We start from the raw sequence: 24,367 nt of genomic DNA on the forward strand, positions 1-24,367 counted from the left end.
ATTTTCATTCCATCTTAAAAGATCGCAATTGCGCCTTTTCACCTTTAGATGGTAATGTTTTCCACATGTTTGCACAACAGACGCCTTTGAGTTTTTTTTTATTCCTATTCAAACAGATTTCGACGTCCTCCTATCCAGCTGCTTGATTACTTAATTTTCCGCTTAACAAAAAATCCATTGAAGCAACAAACAGGCGGATCACAGGGTCAAAATCTGCGTTTTGTGCTGTATAGTGTATACATTTAAACACTTCGCTTCTCAAATTCTCACTTTACCCTAATTACTTTACATATTTTAACCAGTGATATGCCCGCCTTTGATTGAACGTATTATCCATTGATTTCCTGTCACGGTGGGGCATGGCGGGTTGAGGAGGTGCGGGATGTTGGAAAGGTGGAACCAAAAAATGCAGGGCTGACTGGGGTAGGTTCAAGTAAGGTGATTTAATAACACAGGCTGGGTTGAATGAATCGAAAAATACAAAGTGCAAACCAAAACGTTGAACTGAAGCTGACTGGGGGCGACAAGGAACGGGGGGCGACAAGGAACGGGAGGCAGCACGGGAAGGAGGGCAACGCGAGGCAAGACGGCGAGGGGAAGACGTACAAGGAGCGTGAGACGAGGCAGCGGGGGGACGACGAACAATGACCCGACAAGAGACGCGGCAAAACACTGGGGCTTAAGTACTAACCGAACTAATTAAGACGCAAGACACCTGGGGACAAAAAACTCCTTTCTTCCACCATTGCATGCTTTTCTGTCTCACATCATGTCAATGGTCTGACCCGATGGACACGTGCGCAGCCACGTTTCATATATTTGCACACATTTGGTAATACTTTAATCTCTGAAACGTGATCTTGACAGCAGCATGTAAGCCGCCAGGTGGAATGCGAGCCGTCTAGCATTAGTATTATGTCACTGCTTACCGAGCGGGGGATCACGGCATCGGAGGTGTCTTTGAGTGGCATGTAATCACAAGGACTACTTAGATTGGTAGTACAGTGGTCCACTAAGTCATTAGTTCCTAATACAGTGTTTTGTTTTTATGTAATGTATCCCTAACACCTTTCTTGATATATAAGTAGCTGATTACCCCCTCACTCATGCCGCTTGATGAAGAAATAGCATCATACAACATACCCTAATTCCCCAATTATAAAATGTGCTTTTTTTTTTTTTTTTACCCCAAACATGAAGGCCTAAAGTATGGGTACATCCCATACTTAAACTTAACCTTAACTTAAAGATTATGACTTTTTTTTTTTAAGTTTCAAGAGTTTTATTGTCATATGTATAGTATTATTATACCACTCAATGAAATTCTTATTCTGTTCACTTCAGCAGCAGACTACGTTCCATAATCGAGCAACAAAATAAATAGCGATTTGAAAGAAAACCTCCCCCCACAAAATATCTATAAAACAACATGCAGAAACTATGGTGCTAATGATATGGTGCAAAATATCACATAGTGCAAAATATTAGGGCACAATATCATTCATGCATGCAATAAGAGTCAGATTAGTGCGTGAGAGATTTGTTGAGGATCCGGATGGCTTGTGGGTAGAAGCTGTTTGCCAGCCTGGCAGTCCTGGCCCTCAAACAGATGGTTTTGTTCGACACCATTCGAGGAACATTGATTCATCAGCCACACAGGGCAAGTTTTAACGCACGTGTTTTTATATCTTACTTACAATAATTACTGTAACAGGATGAGCTAGAGGGCAGAAGTTAGTTGGCTGTTAGCAGCAAGTGCCGTTGCAGTTAACAGCAGGTCGTGTTAGTTGAGGTTCTTCCCACATTATTATCAATAAAAGAAGCGATCAGACAGAATCCATCCTTGTTCACACACAGGAATATTATTAAAACATAGAGGATCATGTAAAGCACAGGTGTCAAACTCAAGGCCCGGGGGCCAAATCCGGCCCGCCACATCATTTTTTGTGGCCCGCGAAAGCAAATCATGTAAGTTTCCATGACCCTTGCTAAACTCTGGTCCAAATTTTTGGCTTGTCATGTATAATGAAAAATACCGTTGAATTTTTTTGGTTTGTTCTGTTACAGTAATATAAACAATAAATGAACAAACTAGACTGCTTTACTTCTGGTTTCAAAGAAACTAAGCCATCAATTTGCTGTGTAGAGTAATAATACTATGAGACAATTTAAAATCGACTTGGTTTCGTCAACATACCGGCCCAATGAAGGAAGTTCTCGCTACAAAATGGCCCGCAACAAAAATTACTTTGACACCTCTGATGTAAAGGGTCTGATTTCTCCAGCTGATTCAATTAAGAGTGGCAAAATATGGAGCTTAGTGCTCCTGTTAGAGAACACGGAAAGGTATTCCATTCGACTTATTTATTACATTTGGCGTATACACACAATCATAAACTTGGTAGAACACGGATGGTGCGCAGCTTTGGGTATTTTTGGCAAAAAGAACTCACGCTGCGTCCCAAGGGTAAGGAAAAAGAACTGCTTCGAGTGCATTCAACTTGCTCTGGCGCAGCATTCACTGACCGCTTACAATGTCGGAAATCTGTAACACACTTATTAATCCGCAACAAATATGCAGTATAACTTGAACACAAGAAAATCTGAAGAATTTACAAAGAAGTGATTTATTCTGTTTTGCGATAAGTGTTTACATTCTTGCCAAACTGTTGGTGCGTCCTACACATGGTAACATAGAAAATACACCAAATTCGACCCCAATATTATTAGCGCGTCCTATAGGCCGGTGTGTCCTATATTTGGGGAATTACGGTAATTTATGATTGAAAAATATGAACATCATTTTATTATTCTCCTTAAACTAAACATAATGAACATTTAAAACATACGAATTAAAAAAATATTCCTTTGAAACATGTTTCTTTAAATATTTATCCATCCATTATGTTAACTGCTTATCATTGCGAGGGTTGCTGGCATGCTGGAGCCTATCCCAGCTGTCTTGTGCTACACATGACTTACTTCAGGTACTGATGTTGTGGTGTATTGAAAGACAAATTCAGTTGAATTTTAGAAAAGACAATTAAATACAATCAAAATAAATAATTTTGTCACATATTTTCATTCAATTCACGGCCATGTTAACTTATTTTGGTCTGAGGACTGGATTACATTTGAAAACTGCAATGATTTTTTTTTCCGCACATTAATTTAATGCCGAGCAGTAGCTGTTTTTTTTAGTGAAGAAAAGCACTAAAAATGTTTTATCACTGGCATCAGTGCATTAAAAGACTAAAATGATCTGCATGTTGCTATGCTACTTTGTGATGTCCAACCAATAATTCTTTAAACCACTAGTCCCTTTTAGGGTCATTGGCGGTCCTCACTTTGTTTCCTGCTCAGTTTATCTATGATTGGCTTTGCCACTTAGCTTCCTGCTGTGCCCTCCAGGCAGCGAGAACCTCATCATCAGGCTCCTGGGCAGCCGCTCGGGCTCTGACCCTTTGCCTGGTTTGGGAGATGAAGGCTTCAACATCCTCTTCATCATCGTCACCATCTTCATCCAGCCTACCCCCTGCGCCGTTGCTTTTGTATTGTGAATGATTTAAGAATTTCCTCCTGGAGCTGAAGTCCCTAGCTTCATCTTCCTCGCCATATGACCTCCTCACTTGTCTCGGGCTGTTGTTGATATCGGAATAGTCTGGGTTGTTAGCGGATGGATGCATATGCATTTGTGGTAAGTATCTCGAAGTCCCGCCATACGTTTCTGTGTCTTCGTCCTCGTCAGCACATGAGGCCCTGTGACTAGAGAAGTCGAACTGGGAGGCAGAGCCGTCCAGGTCGTCGTAGGGATCCTCTGCTGGTGCACCGCCGGCAGATTTTCTGGCAGGAGGCCTGACACTTTTCAACCAGTCGTCAACGCTGGTGTTCTTGTCGGTCTCCAGAGCGGGGTTGAGGTTCAGACATCCAGAGAGCCCAAATGTCTTTAAAGGTTTCTGTTTCTTCTTCTTTGCCTCTTCGAGGAATTCCTCTTCCTTCCTTCGTTCCTCCTCTTCATCTTCGTCCTCCTTTGGTTTCTTTTTCTTGTACAAAGTGCTGCGCTTGTTGTTCTCCAGGATTTTCTTCTTCTCATAAGTTGCCATCTTGTCCCTCATTTCTGACTTGATCTCCTTGTCAATCGCATCTAGTTTGCCTAGGTTGACCTGGTCTTGGAAGAGGCTGAACAGAGGGACGCTGGTGCTGGTGATTTTTTTCTTCCTAGCATCCGGCAACGCAGAACCTCGCGAGCTGACGCCACTGGAGGCACCAGCCGAGAGGACGGACGCCGGGTGGCCGCGACTCTGGGAAGTGTTTCCGGCGTAGGACCGTGCGCTCGACGACGCGTTATCGTCATCTCTCCCACGGCCCAAAATCAAATTGGACGGAGCGCCAAAGCTCAGCTCCGATCCTGCAAGTGATGGTGGAGGCAGGCTCATCTCACTCTGCTTCTGCTTGATGGTTTCAGTGACAACATTGGCGATCCAATTCTGGATGCTGGCCAAGTTTACCATCGGTTCCCCTGACGGACCCTGGGCGGTGGGAACAGGGAGGATGGGAGGAGGATGGAGGCTAGAGTGAGTTGATCTTGTACTACAGGCCTGCGATGCAGATGATCGAATAGACGATTGACCGCTGATCGTGGACATGTTGTCGTCATTGATGACACTGGGCGGTACCGTGACTCCAGCTCCAGCCCAGAATGCAGAAAGAGGTATCGTCGCACCGCTTACGCAGCTCTCGTTCTCCCAGCCGCACACAGACTGACTTTCTTCTAACGTCTTTTTGGAACGCTCCAGGATCTCCTCCCGCCTTTGCCGCCGTTTAATAGTTGCAGAATCCTCACCGCGACTCAGCTCCAGAATTTCTTCCATGTTTTCCTCACCAAATCGCCTCTGCTGCCTCCGTTTCCAAGCCTGATAGGCTGTCAGGTTGATGTCTTCGAAGGACGGAGTCGTTGGTTGGACGTCATCACTTTTGTCATTTTCGCAAACAGAACCATTTTCTCCGTCCCCTCGATCTTTCTTGTTCCATCCAAACTGAATCCGCTTGACCCGCCAGCGTTCCAAGGCTGACATATTCTCCTTGTTCTTCTGGCAGAAATTGTACATGGATGTAGTGTCTGACAGGATGCTTGCTACTTCTTCATCAATTTTATTCTTTCTCTCTTGTTGTGCGGCATCACTTTCATCACCTCTGCCACTATCATTTTTTCGATACCGAGCAGAGGCCTCTTCCTCGATCTCCCGCAGTCGCTGCTTCCAGAGGTCAGCGTAACTAGTGCAGCTCGTGGTGGATGTGGCGTCTGATGGAGGCCGTCTGTTGCGACGCTTCAGACGTTCCTTCAGGATGCGCACGTCCTCACTGGTGACGCTCTCAGCATCGGGATCTGCGCGCGTTCCTTGCGGCACATCCTCCTCATCGCTGTTCAGCTGTGCCTCCCACCACTCATCACTTTGATATAATTCATTTCTCCGCTGCCACTCGTGGATCATTCTGTCCAGACAGTCATCGCCCTCGCCAGCTTCACCACTTTCCATATGTTCAGGCGGGACAGAATTTTCTTGAGCACTACATGAAAGTTGGGTGATGTGCGGTCTGATGGATCTGCTCCGAAGCTCCTCAGGTGTTGCAGAGGAGGCCACGCTGCTCATCACACTTGTGCCATCCTCCTCCTCCTCCATCATGATCGAATGCGCTTTCACCTCCATCATGCTTTGTCCATCCTCCTGATCCGTCTCATTATCTTCACCGGCCTCTCCAAAGATACGAGCACGAGTGCGCGCGTCTATGACAGAACACTGGCTGAGTGTGTCGTCATCATCTCGCTCCTCCAGCAGTTCTTCATTGAGCTCTCGCAGTTGTTTGAGGAAGCCCTCATTGGGGTTGATGGGCCGCTTTTTCCTCATAGCAGTCAGGGCCTCCATTATGGTCATGTGCTGGAAGATCATCAAATAGGATGCCACCAGGACAGCTGAGCGACTGACGCCCATCATGGAAACCACCACAACTTTGCCTGCAAACAGAATATTCATAGAGGGATCTTAACATTGCTGAGCAAAATTCATGATTTAATATGATTTTAATCAGAGGTGGGCACTTCGTCAGCACCGACGGACTGCCCGCCTGTCGCCGACAGACACCCGTTTTGCCGACGGACCGACGAATGACCGGAATGCTTAAAAAAAGCAAATTAAAAATTTTGGCTTTGCAAATTTCGTCTGTTGCAATCGTCGGGATAGACATTACCTCAGATGTCCATCGGACATCAGTCACCTCATATTGCTTACTGAAACATAATTCAAGTGACTTGCATGATTAAATGCTATATTGCTGCATCTTTATAGAACTAACTGAAATCACCCTGTAGTCAATGTGAGCACCACCAAGCAGTGGAGAAACATGGTGAAGGATGACTTTACCGCCCCCATTTGGCCCTGCGCTGATCGACCATCGCGGGTTAAGAGATCGACCATCTGCGGTCCACTTGGCTGGACTGTGGGAAGCCAAACGGCTTTGGCTGCTGTCAAAACATCATTGCACTGACTTTACTGGTGATTTATTTGTAGTTGCGCCCTTTTTTTAGTCCTGGTTTCATAAACCAAAACTCATACTGTACAGTGTATACACCTTACAGCTCACCAACCAAATGTTAAAAGGAATGTTTAGAATAAGTGTTAAAGGGACAGTGTGTAAGATTTAGACAGTTTTTCATTACGGACAGCAGGAGGGGCTGCAGGTGCTGCCTTTACAATTGTTCGTAGCTATAACAAAAATGGCCGCCTCCGGAGAAGTGCCACCCCACATGTAATATATATTAAGGGTAACTAGACCTACGATTATATGTAAAACATACTGTTGGTCATTAAGAACACATTAATTTGCAAGTTTTTGAAACTTACAATAATTTAATTTATTCCTTTTTAATGAAAAAAAAAACGGTCCAAGTCTTACACACTGTCCCTTTAAGAGATTATTTGTGTTATTTTGCCTTTTAAATATGTTTTACATAAAGAAATTGCTTGCTGGTAAGAGCATTCTGGGAGGCAATCTTTCAAATAACCAATGGCTGCAGAACAAATTTGCATTCTTTCTCTGGCTTCTGGCCAGGGAATGCAAGATGGAAGTTTTTCAATTCCCTAATTAAAGATGTTTTTTCTTTCCATAAATACAACCTCAGAAATACTTTGTTTTACTTGTAGTGTATGTGACAGAGGAAATTTAGACAAATGTTAATGAAACCGTCGTCTATAGTTTTAGGACAGGCAGTTAGAAATGGGAACCCACATCCACCATTTGAGTGTCACATAAAGCATGATGAGGCCATCCAGTGGACATAATTGTTAGAAGCACTCTCATTCCCTTAAAGATATGTTTTTATAAAGATGATAGCCGAGGGTTAAGATAACCCAAAGCTGGCTTTGTTTTCGTGTTACACTTATATAACTGGGTTATGTTTCAATTGTAGTGTAACTGTAGACACATACATTGTGTTAACTTTAGGTGTAAGGACAAAAACAGAACAAACAATTAGTATGAGTGCAGACAGAAGTAGACCAGATTAAAGATGTACCAGCAAAAATATTGTCAATAGTCTCCCCTTAGTGATGGCAGAAGTTTGGGCTAAAATACACCGACAGACTGACGGACCGACGAATACAATGGCAGACACGTCTGGCTTGAAAAAAATGACCAATGCGGAAAGGGGGCGGTGCTCTGACAAATGTCGGCCCAGCAAAAATCTGATTTCAATGCGGGCATTGATTGAGCCACCGAAGGGGGATTCCAGCCTCTCGCCAAAGGTGATAATCTACATTTTCTGCATCTAAGGATGTGTAAAAAATTGGCGGGCGGTTGGACTGATATTTCAGTGCACTCTTTAAGTGCTGTGAAGGTCTCTGAGCCTTAGAATTCAATGAGCGCTCTGTTTTCAATCAGATATGCTGACGAATTAATCATGAGTGTAAAGTTACATGAGCGGTGGTCGGAATTATCAATGTGACTGAAACACATCTCTTTCCAGGAAAACACATCAAGCTAACTTTTGCGTCATTGCCGACAAAGCAGGTACTCACCTTTGTGGGTCAGCAAAGCTTCATCCAAGAACTCAGCGGTGGGCCGGAAGTGTGGCGAAATGTCAGCGTCAGGAAAATCATCCACCTCAACACCCATGTAGTGCACACCCATCCCGGAATAGAAAGTCTCTCCAGTGTAAACGCCCGTGCCGTGTGCGGCGTTAAGGATGTGTGTGATGCCCATTCGCTTCAGCCGGGACTTGTTGACAGCGATGGATCTGGAAGACATGAAACATTGGACACCCTTTTGAAAACGCACACCAACATTTTTAAGTTTCACAATGGCTTCCCAGTAGGGTTACAAGCATGTGGAATATTTCTAGGAAATTTCCTTGGGTGCTGTAGCAGTATCAGTTCGGTATGTACATTTTGTTTTGTCAAAAGCAGTCAATTCATGCAAGGTATTATTTTCAAGTAAAAAGCTTACAATGTCAGATCAAATTGTAAATATCACATTTGATATCATTTAGAATTTCCAATGTTTCCTCTCACTTAAGAACAAAATCATGATTTTTGAGGTGAAACATACTCGTCCTTTTGGTCAACTTATTAAAAAGAACAACAATACAACTTCCCCTTTTTTCAACCTGTTAAACAAAAGATAACTTTCTTCCTGCCTAAAGAAATAATGTATTTTGTAAAAATCATCTGTGTGGGATGAAGGAATCCTGTACATTGCATATACCATCTGCTTTGTGCATTTCAATGAAGAACAGCATAGATATTCAACTTCACTTGCATGAAATCTGCCTGGTTTTCTCAACTACACATAAGTTCTATAAAGAACGTGTCATCAAGACGTCACATGTATATAATAGGCCAGTCGGCACTGCAGACAAAGTCTTCCATGTTATCTGAGCAAGGCTGATCCATTGAGAAAACAGGATAAGTGGCTTGGTAATTGGACAACAGATGTGTGCTTAAGAAAGTATAATAACATGCTGTAGAGCTGATGCTAGTCTAACAGGTGCTTAGGTGTCGGACTCCAGTCCTCGAGGGCCGGTATCGTACATGTTGTCCGATTTTTTTCTCCCCAGCACCTAGTTCAAATGAGTGGCTTATTAGCAGGCTCTGCGGGCGCTTGAAACAGATCCTAATCATTGGAATCAGGTGTGTTTGAGAGAGAAGGTTTGAAAACATGCATGGTACTAACCCTCAAGCACTGGAGTTTGATACCTGAAAAATACTTGCAAAAGCATTTCAGTCATTATCAAAATTGAAGCTAAAATTTAACAAGCTAGCTATTATCTTTTGCAGCCAAAGCACAAAATACATGCCGCTACCACATATTTTGAAAAAGTCTCTCGCACAAAGGCCATGATGAATGTTTTCTCCCCGGTTTGTCCATTGAGAAGTGGCTGCAACGCCACTAGGCCGTCTTGCTATCTCCATACAACTTTATAACATCCACTTCATTTATCCTTCTCAGCATGCAGTTCACATGGATTACCGTAATTCTCTGCGTACAAGATTTGTCGCCTCAATTTCAACCCTCGTTTTGGGGGGATCGACTGATACCCGCATAACTCAAAATGGACCAACTTTTTCCACATATCTGTGTTTGAATAACAGTAATTTGAATCTGAAATAAGTAATACGTCATTTACAAGGCTTAAAATGATTATATAGGCTATATACTTCTAATCCAAAATTATAATTCGTCACGCGACGCTTTATTGCCTCATTGTTGTCAAAAACAAGGTTGCGTGGATCATTTTTTCCGATGGACTTTGACGCATTATGAAAAGGAAAATACGGCTTGACTTTTCTCCTTCAGTCCTTAGAAGTGCGCTTGAACAAGCCGGCTTGGATGTCAGCAGGTGGGGGGGAGAAACAGCGAAGGGCAACCTTCCATGCTCTGATCACAACACAGTTGTCACTTGGGTAAAGAACGTCCCAAGTAAGATGATTGGCAAATTATCGTCGAAGACCTCCATTTCAAACAGATTGGAGGGGTCCGAAGATGACTTCCCATGGAAGAGTAACAAGAATGTCTGCTCAAATGACGAGCAATGAGAGAAGACTTCCAGGAGTTAAATGGGAGGAGCTATTTGGTGTGTCAGATGGTGATGATGACTTTAAGGGCTTTTAGATGAATTCACATTCAACTGTGTCAAAAAATAAAGCATTGAAACTTCAAATCGTTATAGTGTTGCAACATTGGTTTCAGCATTTGCGTCTACGCGTGCGCATATTGCCTCACACTTGTCTCATTTCCATCCCGCCACGTTCCTCAACAGTATGTTATTTGATGCCAGTTGAAGATTTGTGTCTGAAAGTCCCGTATTTTCACCATGTGTTTTAATTGGACAGCCATGATATGTGTAACCGCTAAAGTCAGGGGTAGACTTATACACACGTTTTTGTAAAATTCACCCAAATTTAGGTTAAAAAAAAGGGGGGGGGGTGGTCGACTTGTACACGGAGAAATACTTTTAAGTATCCAAATAAGAAAATTCACAGAATTTTGCTTCTATATTTCCCAGCATCCTAACTGTCATTGACAATGTGCATGCGACAACTGCATTCATTGAGATGACATGGACGACACTGACTTCTCAGCAATGAAGATGTTTGGCCAAACTTCATCCACGGGTCTGCTGGGCGGCTCCAGGCGATCCTGAACCATAGCTCTCTGGATGTCCAGCACACAGGGAGTGTTGTAAGGGCTGCGGTCATCAATCATGTCCCGCACTCGGTTGTAGAGGTCCTCGACCATCAGCTGCTCTGCCGGTTCCAGCATGGACTCTGGGACGGACTCTGCGCGGACACCTCGAGGTGGCAATTCTGCAGATGACGGAAAACTCACGTTTAGTTTCTATTGCGCGGACTGTATGAATTACACTTGAAATCTCAACTTTATGTGCAAATGTCGCGAGATAAATTTCATTAATTTTTCTCCAACGATGACTTTCCAGAAGATGAAGACAGGCTAGACAAGTTCATCTGCATGCAGAGTTTTACATCCAAATCCTCTGACTCAAGTCATCAACTCAGCTCATTAGGAGATGCAAGAATCCAGGCAGTAGCCTACTTAAAGTTAATTGGCTCATTTGACACAAATCGCATTCCTCTTCAGATTTACTGGGCTCGCGGCTTCCTAAATATGAAATCCATGCTTTATCTGCTGGCCTTTCAATTATCTTCCTGCTGCATGCGAGGCGCGTTGGTGTCCCGCTGCGAGCAGAAACGCTCACAGTAGGAGCTCCAGTCACTAATATCAATGTGGCTGAGAACACAGGAAACTCTCTGGATTCTTTCAACCTCAGAGAATCAGAGGCACTAAAATCTTTTAATACGTCAGGTGGTGGCATTTGGCGGACATGCCAATGACCTCTTTACTGATCAATAAGAAAAAACGGTTTCCTTCTGAGCCTGTTAAAATGTGTCTCGCCTTCATTGATGATCTTCTTGGCGGCAATGGCAGATGACAAGTGGATTGGCTCCATAAAGATACTGGCGGCATCCGAGCCAGAGATGGTAGAAAACCTGGACTCTGTCATCGTGGAGAGGCTGCAAATGGTACAGACCATGTCATGCCAGCAGCTTGCCTTCCATTAGCTGAAAATATTTAAAGATGTTACCTGGGTGAAGAACATCGCAGGTAGCGTGACTGGATTCCCTGGATGCTACTCTCTTCACTTTGGCCATTTGGCACAGCCTGATCCTCATGCTCAGTAGCAGACGACATTTCCGCCCTGTTGATTGCCTCCAATTCAGTAAAGCCTGCGTCCTCTTCCCCCCGGGGACAAAAAGATTCATAGTTTGTAAAAAAATACTAAACAGCAAATTCAAAGCTAAACAACGTGACAGATATAGTGGTTTTCTTACAGGATGCCATGGGAATGTGAAGATTACGCAACACTGCTCTGAATAATGCCAAAGGAATGAGGCTTATATCCCAACACTGATGTCATGACTAACTTTATTGTATGATACGTCGCATTTTCACCATTGCTATTCTAAAGGTGGCTGTGAGAGCATGTTTCAAGCTGCTGACGATATATACCCTACGTGCGAGAGTGAGTAGGTCCAGGCCGGGTAGCGGATCTATTTTTAAATGACAGCTGTGTCATGGGTCTGAGAGCAGTGCCGTGTACAGATCATTACAACAAACAACACAAAAGTAAAACACACAAAAAACAGCAGAATCTGCCAACTCCTCGGCAGTGGATAAACAACAAATGGAGTGTTTGTCTTACCTTGGCAGCCTTCTGCAGTGTCCATCTGTGATCGAATTTGTGAGGCTGGTGGTGGTCGCACTAAAGTTAAGAGTGTCACTCCACCCCCTTTGACACCGCTACGGCTCAACCATTCAGGGGGCCTGGACACCCGACACCTACTCACTTGTCAACTAGTGATGCCACCTTGCTGCCTTTTGGTAACTGCCCTCCAGTGTTGGGCAAGTTACTTCAAAGCTGTAATGCGATATTTCTGAATTATTACTGTCATTTCACAGTAATTTGTTACATTACAATTTTATTGTATTTGAAATGTAAGGCATTATGCTACTTTTGCATTACTTTGATATTACTCAGTCGGCCAGGCAGGGGCAGATGTTTTGAAAAAAGATGGTTTCCGTGGGGATAACGTTAGCAGCGAGCCTACATTGTTATTGTGATTAATGTACTGTTTAACATGAGTTTTTGTATGCTTCATCTTGATGTACATTGACCACTATTTATACACTATAGCAAACGTAATGAAAATGAGTGTTAGCGTGCCTTGGCATTATTGCTAGTTTTGAAATGCTGGTGAATCCAGTGTGGAAAACGGCAGCATATCTTCACTGTAGCAGACGGTAGACGTAGTCCGCCACCAGACTCCTATCCTCTTGAGGTGGAAGTGGCATCCCTCAGCGAGAGACGGATCATTTTGCCCGCTTTGGTCTCTCCCCACTCTCAAACGTTCGGCATGGTTTCTTTTCGCTAAATTCATGTTACTATGGCACCGCTCTAAATGGTTTTTCAAATTACTGGTGCATTTTGATGAAGCGGACAGCTCTTTAGGTGTTGTGCCCAAGGTGCGTCTAACTACTAAATTCTTCTTGTCTTTACCTCTGACAAACTGAAAGTAATGGGCCTATGTCCATCTTTTGTACGTATTGTCCATATTCAACCTGTCCTATGCTGATGCCGCACTCATCTCTGCTATAGTAGATATTGTACTAATTACAGGAAGTAGACATTTTGCCCCGGTTCTTTCTCAATCTCACTGTGTTTTTGGCGGATTTAGGCAAACAACACCACTTTCAGGTTAAAAATACTTTGCAATGCATTACTCTCGTTTGACTTAAGTAAAATATGACTATTTTTTGTGTGTAATGCCTTACACTACCGCGTTACAGCAAAAATGCAATCTAGTAATTGCCGTACTTTTGAAATGCATTATTTCAAACACTGCCCTCCCTTTAATTTTTTTTGTAGTGTTGAATTGTTTTTTCCTCCCTTTGTCAAATAATGGAAGTTTGACAATTTCAATTGGGGGACAGGGCCTTTTACATGGAAAATCAAATGCATTTCTACAAGAAGTTAACAGAGAAGCTCTAATTTAATCGGTTCTTATCTTTTCTTTTTTCTTGGAACAGACTTTCTCTTTTACAGGAACAGCAGGTTCTTTGTCCGTCAGCTGACAACATTGTCTACTAAAGGGCTATTTATGGTCAAGGCTGTATCTTGCTTGAAGATGCTACATCTTTATTATTTGCCCTTTACAATACAGAAATGTTTAAATACAGAAGTATGGCTCGAAACATAAGGAAGGATGACCACAAAAAGAATCATCAACTACAGACGAGAGGCGTAAGTGTCAGAGAAATGTAAATGCAGTAGAAACATGCAGTGTGTCAGAAAAGGTCCAGCACTTGTATCACAAATTCTAGTTATTACTGTAATTCCCCAAAATATAAAACACTTTTTTTTTTTTCACGAAACTGAAGAACACAAGTATGGGTGCATCCCATAAAGGGTAACTTAAAAATGTTATTTATTTAATTCAACAACATTCGAGGAAGGTTGATCTGGCAGCCGCATAAGCAGAGTTTTGACGCGCAGATTGACCTTTTTAAATCAACCGAATGTCTAAAAAAAGATGTCACATTAATTTTCAATAAAATTTACGGATTACTTACGGATATGGACAGAACAAAATATGAACAGTTTACAAAAGATGAGATTTATTCTGTTTTGTTATCATTTTTACATTGTTGCCAAAGTGTTGGTGCGCTTTATACATGGCAACAAAGATAACATCAGAATTTGACCCCAAAATTAAGGGTGCATCTTATACACGTGTGTATTTGGGGAATTTCGGTACATATCCAAACTACAAGTGTTCCATTTGGAAGTAATCCCCCCCTGGAGTCTCGTGCACTTTCCCAGGCTTCTCTGCCACACCCTCATGCACTTCTGGTAGATTTAATAACCTCTCAAAATCTCAGAATAACCTCTCAATCCATGAAAGATATCATCAGGAATTTGTGTATGACATCCTCTTTCTCTTCACAAGCAAATCTTTTCATAGCATATTAAAACATAAAGGACAAAATAGTGATTTAAACTTCAAAATAGCCTAAATCACTGGTTCTCAAAGGTCAGTGAAATAATTTGGGTGTTTCGGAACTGATTTAGTTGTTTTAACAGTTACAGATTTGTGCCTTGTTTGGCTTAGTCTTTGTTTCTTGGCGCGTCTCTGGCCGCTGTTGAGAGTGCGCTGACTGTCTACCTACCATTGTATCATCTAGAAAGGACAGAACATTGGGTTATTAAAAAGAAACAAAAAAAATTGACCCGTTTTTTTTAAGAGGCATGCAATTTGCAATTTTTATTTTCTTAACTTCAGTATAGCTGAAAAGTAACAAATGGACTTGAAAATTGAATATGTTGCTGAATAAAAAGGACACTTTTGTTTGGCTTAAATGCTTTTTTTGATTTGCTGGCGCAAACATTTGCTATGGGGTTCCCTAGAAATCTTCGCTTCCCATTTCTCCATCGTGTATCGAATAACGTACTGTTGCGGTCCGTCCTCTCTTTCCTGCTCGTCACTTGCGCTAACATCATCACTCTTCCCCGGGTAGTCATCTTAGGTCCTGTCCAATTTGTTTGAAAAGGAGGTCTCCAAAAATGCTTTCCTGAAGCCGTCTTCACCCAAGTAATGACTGTGGTGAGATCAGAGCGTGGATCGGTTGCTCTTCGCTGTGTCCCCCCCCCCTCCCACCTGACGACATCCACGCATGCCATGCCACTGCTCTCACGTTCTTGTCTTGAACGGACAAGTCAAGACTTAATTTCCTTTTCATAATAGGTCAAAGTCCACGCAGCCTCGTCGTTGAGAACAAAGAGGAAATAAGGCGGCGCTTGACCAAAGTACACACATTCTAAAACGGATGCATACTATATTGATTGCGGGTATAAGTCGACGCCCCCCAAATGTGGGGGTTGAAAATGAGGAAAAAAAAAAAAACTCGACTTGCGCTCGGAGGAATAGGGTAGTTTCCTACTTTTGGGAGTCTGCTGATTCCAATTCAGATTGATGTGACAAATGAATTCATGAAGGCACAGGCCTTGTGCATAGAAGACATGCATCGTCATTCATCGTTTCCTCAATTTGCATTTTAACTTACATTCAGACCATTTCATGTGGTTGCATGGGTCACAAAAACAATTAAGACAAGTGTCTTTTTACTCCACTGCAGTGGAGTTCTTAATGGCGCAAGAGTATAATAAAGTCAACATGTGTTTCTCCTAATCCACCAGATCCCATTGTGTTTGTGGTTCTGCACATTTAGCTGTCATTAGTTATAGCAACATTTTTCTTTTTGGCCTTGTAGTCAGCCAGCTTTTCCTCGCCCTCCTCCTTCACACCGACATTTAGATTAGACTTGTGGAGTGGTGGGAGCTCACAATATGCCAGTGGCAGACACGGCACCAACTGCAACCCGTTGCTATTGTTCATAAACTGCACACAGCTATAGAGATCCTGCGGAGGGCAGACACTGGAGACAGCGGGTGTAGGTGCACTTGCCAGTCCCATTCTGCTGTAGCTGCTCTCTGGCACGCTGACGGTTTCAGGCAATGAGGGTGGGGACATGCAGTATGAGTTTTGTGTGAAGGCTGTTGGAGGCTGGCTCTCGAGGTGCTGATGACTTGCGGTGACCGTCAAATCGTGCCGGACAGTTAAGGTATCCATCACCTGCCTGGGTGACTTGCTGGGAATGGCGCAATCTTTGACTGTGGTGATATAGATGTTGTCGGGGCTCACCTGCTCCCAAACTTCGGTGTCCATAAAGCTTGGAGGCAAGTATCCGTGGAAATTAGTGAGGTGGCGGTTGATTTCATCCAAGTTCCCTTTCTGAGGACACAGAGTGAGAGGCAAAAATGATGGGAGTAACAGCAGTGGTGAGCGGCAACCAACTTTGTTACGGTACTTAAGTAGATTACCGCATTTTCCTTGACTGTAAGCCCCACCGGTATATAAACCACAACAGCAGCAAAAACTAAGCAACAAAACAATTTTTGTCACGGATAAGCCGCACTGGACTTTAAGCATCTATCTATATACATAAACACACACACACATATATACATATACATATATATACATACATATATACATATATATATATATATATACATATATACATATATATATATATACATACATATATACATATATATACATATATATATATATACATATATACATATATATATATATATACATATATATATATATATATACATATATACATATATATATACATATATATATATATATATATATATATATATTATATATATATATATATATATATATATATATAAAAACATACACACACACACACACACAAACACACACTCACAGAGTGATCCCTCGTTTATCGCAGTTAGTGGGGATTGAAACTGCCCCACAATAAGTGAAAAACTGTTTTATTAAGTTTTATTATTTAAAAAAATCATACCTGCACTTTCTATTCCTTGCCTGCCTTTAGGTACATTATTTTTGTGGAAAACAGAATTTGCGCAAAACATACTCAGCATAGGTACATTTTTTACTTTCTATATAATTAAGGAGTTGCTTTTTTAATTTTTTTTTTAATGTTTTAATGTTAAAACTTGCATAACCTGAGAGTAGAACATAATAAATATTTTGTGGAAAAATCTATCTGGTCCTATATTGTACCTCAAAGGTGTCTCGTGCTGTTGGTGCTTTCGTTGTTTTGTTTTTTTTTGGTTACGTGTTAACTTTGGGGTTACTGTTCATTTCTGTTTTTGATTTTTTTTTTTTGGTCCATTTTTTTCATATCAAACATTTGTTTTTGGAGTTGAACCTTTTTCCAGCTTCCATTTGGATCATGACCGAAGGTGTGACTGAAGAGCTGTCAATCATTTTCAATGCACATGCGGAGCGATGCAGATTTAACAACTTCTCGACATGTATCTCACTGTTTGACTTTTAAATGACTATACATCGCATAAAATAAAACTTCAAACATTTAATGTTAAAGTAGAAGGATTTGTCATACTATCAACCTGCTTAGTATTGTTAGCGTAGCTACTTTGTGGACACTAGATATATTCTGTGTGAGTATTACCAAAGCAAGGAAGTTCTATAACCATCACCATAGCCATGTTAGTGAGGGGCCTATTTTTTTGTCAGAGACTTGTTAACAGCTTTAACACTGCCTCAACCCCTTTAAACGAGTTGAAGTAGTATTTTACTTTCTATCATGTGCTTACTATATTTACCTAATTAGTGTGTAAGTATGTTTGTCATCAATGGTGAGCAGAAGACAGAGGGCGCTTATAGGAAGGAACGTACGTTACCTTGAAAAGCAGCGGGTCAATGCCGATGATGCGTGGTTTTGGAATTGGTGGCCAGAAGAAGTATTTCACTCTGAGAGGAGAAATAGTAAGACGTGAGATAAAAGAGAGAGATACACAGGAAGCTTTCATTTCACATGTAAAGGATAATGAATTCTCACCTCACACACTGTGGGAAGACTCGCACAGCGATGACCAGCAGCGCTATGATGCTGATGCTTGTCACCAGAATCAGCACCAGTAGTTTGTCTGCTACAGTAAAGTAAACATAGTGTCATTTTAGAAGCACCGACTTATTTAGATTCATCCGTTAGCTACCGCAGCAGCTTGAGCAGGGAAGCTAAGAGTCTCATCTGCCTAGCCACTTCCTCCAGCTCCCCTGGGAGGAACCCCGGGCATTCCCAGGCCAGTCGAGAGCAAGCGTCTCTCCAGCGTGTCCTAAGTCAACCCGGGGCGTCCTCCCAGTGGGACACGGCCGGAACCGGACAGCCGGAGGCGTCCTAACCAGATGAGCGAGCCACCTCAACTGGCTCCTCTCAACGCGGAAGACCAACGGCTGGACACAGAGTCCCTCCCGATTGACCGAGCTTCTCGTCCTATCGCTAAGGGAGAGCCCGGACTTTAGCCTCGAAGTCCAGCCAAGTCAGTGTAATCTGTCCAGAGCCTTCAGAATTAGTAGTGCTAATCCATGTCGTTGTAACACAGTACAGTACGGTATTAGCATTTTCAGATCATACTGTGATCCCTCGGGCCCTCGATGACATCATTATTTTCATGTCCACTGATTGGTTTGTTACAGCAAATCAAGCTTGACTAGCAATACGTAAAAATCTGCACAAGTGAATACGTTCAGCATCGCTGCTGAGTATGATATCTTTTGTATATTGATATTGATAAATATTGATTGTAAGCTGCCCCAGATGATAATTGTATGTGGCAATGTTGCACATTGTTATTGCTTTTTTGTGGAATCCAATACATTGCGATCCATTCATCCATCCTTTTTCAAGAACCATTTAGCCTCACAAGGGTCCCAGGCAAACTGGTTCTTATCCCAGCTGACTTTGGGCAGTAGGCTGGGGACAGCCTGAACTGGTTGCCAGCCAATTGCAGAGTGCCTATGGGCGAACAACCATTCACGCACCCAATCACGTCCAGGAACAATTTTATGGCGTTATATTTGTGCCACAATTACGCACGCGCGGAAAAAAAAATTGAGTGGAGAAAATCAAACTGAGCGAGCGAAAACAGATTTTGAGAGCAAGAAAAAAACTATTGAGCGCGTAATGATAAGAGTTTGAGCGCGCGCCGATGGAGTTTGAACACAGAAAAAGAAATTGCTCGCTCAAAATTCCTCTTTGCTCGCTCGGGATAGCCCTCTCTCGCTCAACATCTCGCTCTCGCTCGCGATACTCCTCTCTCCCTCGCTCAACATCGCGTTTGCTCAACATTGAGCTCTCGCTCGCTCGAGTCGTCCTCTGCGCTCGCTCAGTTCTGTTCACGCGTTACGTTTGTGCCACAAAACCAGCCAATCAGAGCTTGTAAAAGCACTTTGATTGACAGAGCTTAGTATCCAATGAGATTGCTTGTACGCTATCCGTTGACGCACTCTCGTTTGCCCTGTGTTCACCCGAAAAGGGCAAACGAGTGTGCGTCAACACGGACTTGGGCTGGAGAATTACTTTTAATATTATTATTATTACTGTATTGTATCATTTGACAGAAATACCTTGTTAGTTTTTGTACTTTAATAATATAAGCCCACCCCTCCCGCCTACGTCGATGTGACGCACACTCGTTTGCTCGTTCCGGGTGAACACAACAAGCAATCTCATTGGATACAAAGCTGTCAATCAATGTGCTTTTACAAGCTCTGATTGGCTGGTTTTGTGGCACAAACGTAACGCGTGAACAGAACTGAGCGAGCGCAGAGGACGACTCGAGCGAGCGAGAGCTGGATGTTGAGCAAACGCGATGTTGAGCGAGGGAGGGAGGAGTATCGCGAGCGAGAGCGAGATGTTGAGCGGGAGAATGCTATTGCGAGCGAGCAAAAAGGAATTTTGAGCGAGCAATTTCTTTTTTTGTGTTCAAACTCCATCGGCGCGCGCTCAAACTCTTATCATTACGCGCTCAATAGTTTTTTTCTTGCTCTCAAAATCTGTTTTCGCTCGCTCAGTTTGATTTTCTCCGCTCAATTTTTTTTTTCCGCGCGTGCGTAATTGTGGCACAAATATAACGCCATACAATTTAGTATGTCCAATACACCTGCCATGCATGTTTATGGAGTGTGGGAGGAAGCCGGAGAATAAATCTTCATTCTGATATTCATACATGTTTCTGTGTTAATCCCTGGGGACAAATTGACACAATAAAGGGAATGCTTGGAAGTACAAAAAAATTGACATGCTGTTTCTTTAAAAATAATGTTTAATGTCTGCTCATATATAAGATGTCAAAGTTGTGTACCTTCTAAAATATATATATATATATATATATATATAATTACAGTATATATACAATATATATATAATGTTTCTATTCTATTGGAATGATTTCTGTTTTTCAGTTGTTGTTAATATATATCCCTTTGAACACATTTCTACAAACATTGCCCAATATATCACAATTTGTATCACAATATGCCTTTACTGTATTGCAAAATATCGCAATACGCTTTCAAGCAACAATTATTTAAAATAAAAATATTCATTTTTAGAAAAGATGTCCAGCGCGTATTATACCTGCTGGAGGCTGGGTGGGAATGTTCATCAGCAATAGCTGGCTCCAATTGCTCCACAGGCCGTAGAGGTGCGAGCGGCACCGTACACGAAGCACATAGTTGTTGGTGGGAAGTCCGAGCAGCTTGACTCGGGGCTCTCGTAGTGGTTCCTTGACCTAGGGGCCAAGGGACAAAACTCAGCTTAGAATCCTTCAGAGTACTCTGCTGTCACTCTGTGATGTCTCTTTCACCTTCCACTTGTCAGGCTCGCTAACTTGTCTGTATTGCAACTCGTACACCAGCGTGATCCAGCCATACTTGAGGTCGGAGGGCCTTGGGTACACCCAGGACAGCAGCACATCATGACCTATCTCATCCCCGCCGGCATCCATCAGTTGGTAAGTTAGGTTGACTGGAGCTTCGGTCTGAACTGTAAGACAATAAAGCAAAACATTTGATCCTGGCATGCATTTTGTTAAACCGGCACAGCTGCGGCTAAAAAATGAGCCGGTAACAAAAGTCGTCTCCTGTTTGCCAAAATCTCGACTCGTTCTCGTGGACTCAATCTCACGAGACGTCTTGATTTGTGTCTCATCCATCCTTAATTTAAATACATTACATTCTTGGATAAGCAGCAAAAAACACCAAGAAGCATTTTCAAACGATCCCACTAACAGTGTAAAAAAAGTGTAAAAATTAATATATCAATATTTTTCATGCAAATATTTGTGCCAAACCTAGCCTACTGAAAAACTTGCAGGAATTGTGGATTCTCTTCTTCAATTGTATCAGGATGACTGTACTATACTGCCCCCAGTGGCCAAGTCATACACCAGATGAGGTAGTGGTACTCAATCTTTTTATCACCACCAACCGGTCAAAATGTAATATCAACAGCGGCCAGAGGCGGCACTAAAAAAACAAGATCAAGCCAAACAAATCACAAATGAATGAACCGTTAAAGTAAATCCGCTGCAAAACATATTTATTCCGGGTGCGGCTCATGCGGCCCGGTACCAGTTGATCCACAGACAGGTACCGGGCCTCAGACCGGTTGTTGGGGACCGCGGAGATGAGGCAATGAATTAAAATTGTAAAATTGTATTTGGTTATGTCACCACTGCGTTCTAAAGCACTTTTTTCTAATGTAGTGCTTCTTACCTTATTAAAAACAACAATGTTTTTGTTGTTTTTTTTGTGTGGTGGACTTTTGCAGACTTCTGGTATTTCCATTCACTTCAATGCGGAAAGACGGCGTGAGCAGTTTGAATAACGTGCGGTCTCGGAAGATATAAAATCCGTACCACTGTATTTTGCTTCTTTCAACTATGTTTCTTCCTCATTTCAATTCCTGTGTATACCTTTGTACGTATAAAGCTGACTGATGTTGGCCTTACCGATGTCAATCACATTAAGGCAGTGTGGTGGCGAAGTGAAGTTTTGGCGAGCCGTTACAGCTGTGACATTCATGCAGTAGATGCTATATGTGAATGTGTGCTTTCTGTCAAAATGGCAACTGTTGGCACCGGCGCTAGTGTAGTCCGGACACTCCTGTTTACGATCTTTGCTGGAAAACAAACAAACAAACAAACAGACAAACAAAAAAAAATCATCATTTCATTACAACCTTCTCATTACAGCGTGTGGCCCTGCCGTTAGTCATCAAATGCGTGTGCCTTTTTGCCATTCCAAGTCTTAATATGTATGGTCATACTCAGTGGTATAGGTCAGCACGTAGGTGACCTCCTCTCCCTCCGTCAGGTCGGTGAGCGGATGCCACCAGCAGGTGAACACCTCCATGTTGGGTGAGCGGCATTTGTAGATGTGAGGCCGGGTTGTCACGGCAACCTCGCCTGCACGCAGGGAGTCCTTAGGTTACATACAATAATTTCAAGCAAGCGGACACGTACAAACGCACGTGTTAATATTCATCCAGGCAAACTGTAGTTGTCTGCGGTTAACCATTTAAAAGTTAGCTTTGACATTGCACACGTTGAGTAACCCGCACACATGTTCACGCAGCTGTCATGCGTGATCAAACACACAAGCGCTGATGGTCGGTTCGCCGAGCAAAATTGATTGCCATCTACAGGCGGTGGGAGCACGGAGGCCGATACGAAGAAATAACCATCAGAGTCAAGCGGGCACAAATGAGACGTCACATTTTGTTTCGTCACCCGCCCTCTAAAGTCTGAGCTTGGCGTTCGATTCAAGAAGAGAGTGAGGGATATGAAAGTCTGTCAATAATGGCATGTTGCGGGAAGCACACTATGCATTGAGAAGTTGTAGAATATCGACCACAAGATTTTCTCTTTGCAGATTTGCAGACTTTCTTTTCTTTTCTTGCAGATTTTTTCTTTGCAAATTTGGCCTGGAAGGCACACATGGGTGGCCAAATTCTTAATCTGGACCACTATGCCTTTCAATTTTCAAGAATTCTGTGAAAATTGTTGCTTTGATCTAGGTGTTTATTTTACAATAAAGCTCCATTTGAATGCTTTTAATATTTTATGTTTCATGTATCCTCCAAAAACATGCATGGCTGGCCAATTGGACACACTAAATTGTCCTTAGGTGTGTGAATATTTGGTTGTCTCTGTGTTTCCTGCAACTGGCTGGCAACCAGTTCTGGGTGTCCCCAGCCTACTGCCCGAAGCCAGCTGAGATAGGCGCCAGCAGGCCTTGTGAGGACAAGTGGCTCTTGAAAATGGATGGATGGATGGATGTTTCATTTAAAACACCATATTTCACCGTGTACAAGTTGACTTTGTGTCAATCCACCCTTTTTTAGTAGTTTGTATTAGTTTATAAGTCTACTCCTGACTTTAGTGGTTACATAGATGATGGCTGTCCAATTAAAACGCAAGGTGTATGTTATTAAAATGACAACATTGAAAATGACAACAATACTTTTAGACGCATTTAATCATCGTATACAGAATAACAACCTGTAATGGGGGGGGGCAGGACAAGTGTGAGGCAATGTGTGCATGTGTAGACGCAAATGCTGAAACTAATGTTGCAACAATAAAACCATTTGAATTTTCGGTGCTTTATTTTTTTTGACACAAATGAAAGTGAATTAATCTAAAAAGCCCACTAGTCATCATCACTATGTAACCAAACATTGCCCCCCATTTAATTCCGAACATCCTCTCCTTCCAGCTCATCATTTGCACAAACATCCTCATTACTCATCCACAGGGAGTCATCTTCGGACCCGTCCAATTTGTTTGAAACGGAGGTTTTCGGAATTGACTTGCTGACCATCTTACTTGGGACGTTCTTTTCCCATGTGATGACTGTTGTGAAATCAGAGCCTGGAAGGTTACCCTTCGCTGTTTCTCCCCCCACCCGCTGACACCCAAGACGGCTCGTTCAAGCACACATCCAAGGACTGAAGGAGACAAGTCAAGCAGTATTTTCCTTTTCATAATGCGTCAAAGTCTGCAGGATAAATGATTTAACAGCCTCGTTGTTGACAACAAAGAGGCAATTGGTAGCCCTTGACGAAAGTGCATTTGAATGTGCAAACATGCTATATCAAATGAGCGGTATATACCGTGTAATTTTAAGCCTTGTAAATGACGTGATATTCATGAATTTGCATTCCAATGGATGTTATTCATACACAGATATGTGGAAAAATTTGGTCTACTTTAAGTCATGCGGGTATACGTCGGCCCCCTGTGAAGGGAATCATATATTAGGTTGTTTTCATTATGTGCGATTTCCTTCTCTTTAATCCATAATAG

At 42.5% G+C, this 24,367-nt stretch overlaps 1 protein-coding gene across 1 annotated transcript in view; it reads right to left on the reverse strand.

Moving 5' to 3' along the window:
- Positions 1–2,527: 2,527 nt before the first annotated feature.
- styxl2 (serine/threonine/tyrosine interacting like 2) overlaps positions 2,528–24,367 on the reverse strand; it is a 30,302-nt gene continuing 8,462 nt past the window's right edge. Inside the window, exons 3-15 of the mRNA XM_088409052.1 lie at positions 22,327–22,465; positions 22,010–22,179; positions 20,864–21,042; positions 20,635–20,788; positions 18,055–18,145; positions 17,897–17,966; positions 15,858–16,421; positions 12,275–12,299; positions 11,657–11,807; positions 11,468–11,585; positions 10,628–10,863; positions 8,073–8,290; positions 2,528–6,013 (exon numbers count right to left, since the gene is read on the reverse strand). Of these exons, the coding sequence (XP_088265178.1) occupies positions 3,369–6,013; positions 8,073–8,290; positions 10,628–10,863; positions 11,468–11,585; positions 11,657–11,807; positions 12,275–12,299; positions 15,858–16,421; positions 17,897–17,966; positions 18,055–18,145; positions 20,635–20,788; positions 20,864–21,042; positions 22,010–22,179; positions 22,327–22,465 (4,760 nt within the window). The 3' untranslated portion in view covers positions 2,528–3,368. The remainder of the gene's footprint in view (positions 6,014–8,072; positions 8,291–10,627; positions 10,864–11,467; positions 11,586–11,656; positions 11,808–12,274; positions 12,300–15,857; positions 16,422–17,896; positions 17,967–18,054; positions 18,146–20,634; positions 20,789–20,863; positions 21,043–22,009; positions 22,180–22,326; positions 22,466–24,367) is intronic.

This window comes from Hippichthys cyanospilos, chromosome 2 (assembly GCF_059441005.1).
Source record: "Hippichthys cyanospilos isolate Australia breed blue-spotted pipefish chromosome 2, RoL_Hcya_1.0, whole genome shotgun sequence".
In the NCBI taxonomy this organism is placed as follows: Eukaryota; Metazoa; Chordata; class Actinopteri; order Syngnathiformes; family Syngnathidae; genus Hippichthys; species Hippichthys cyanospilos.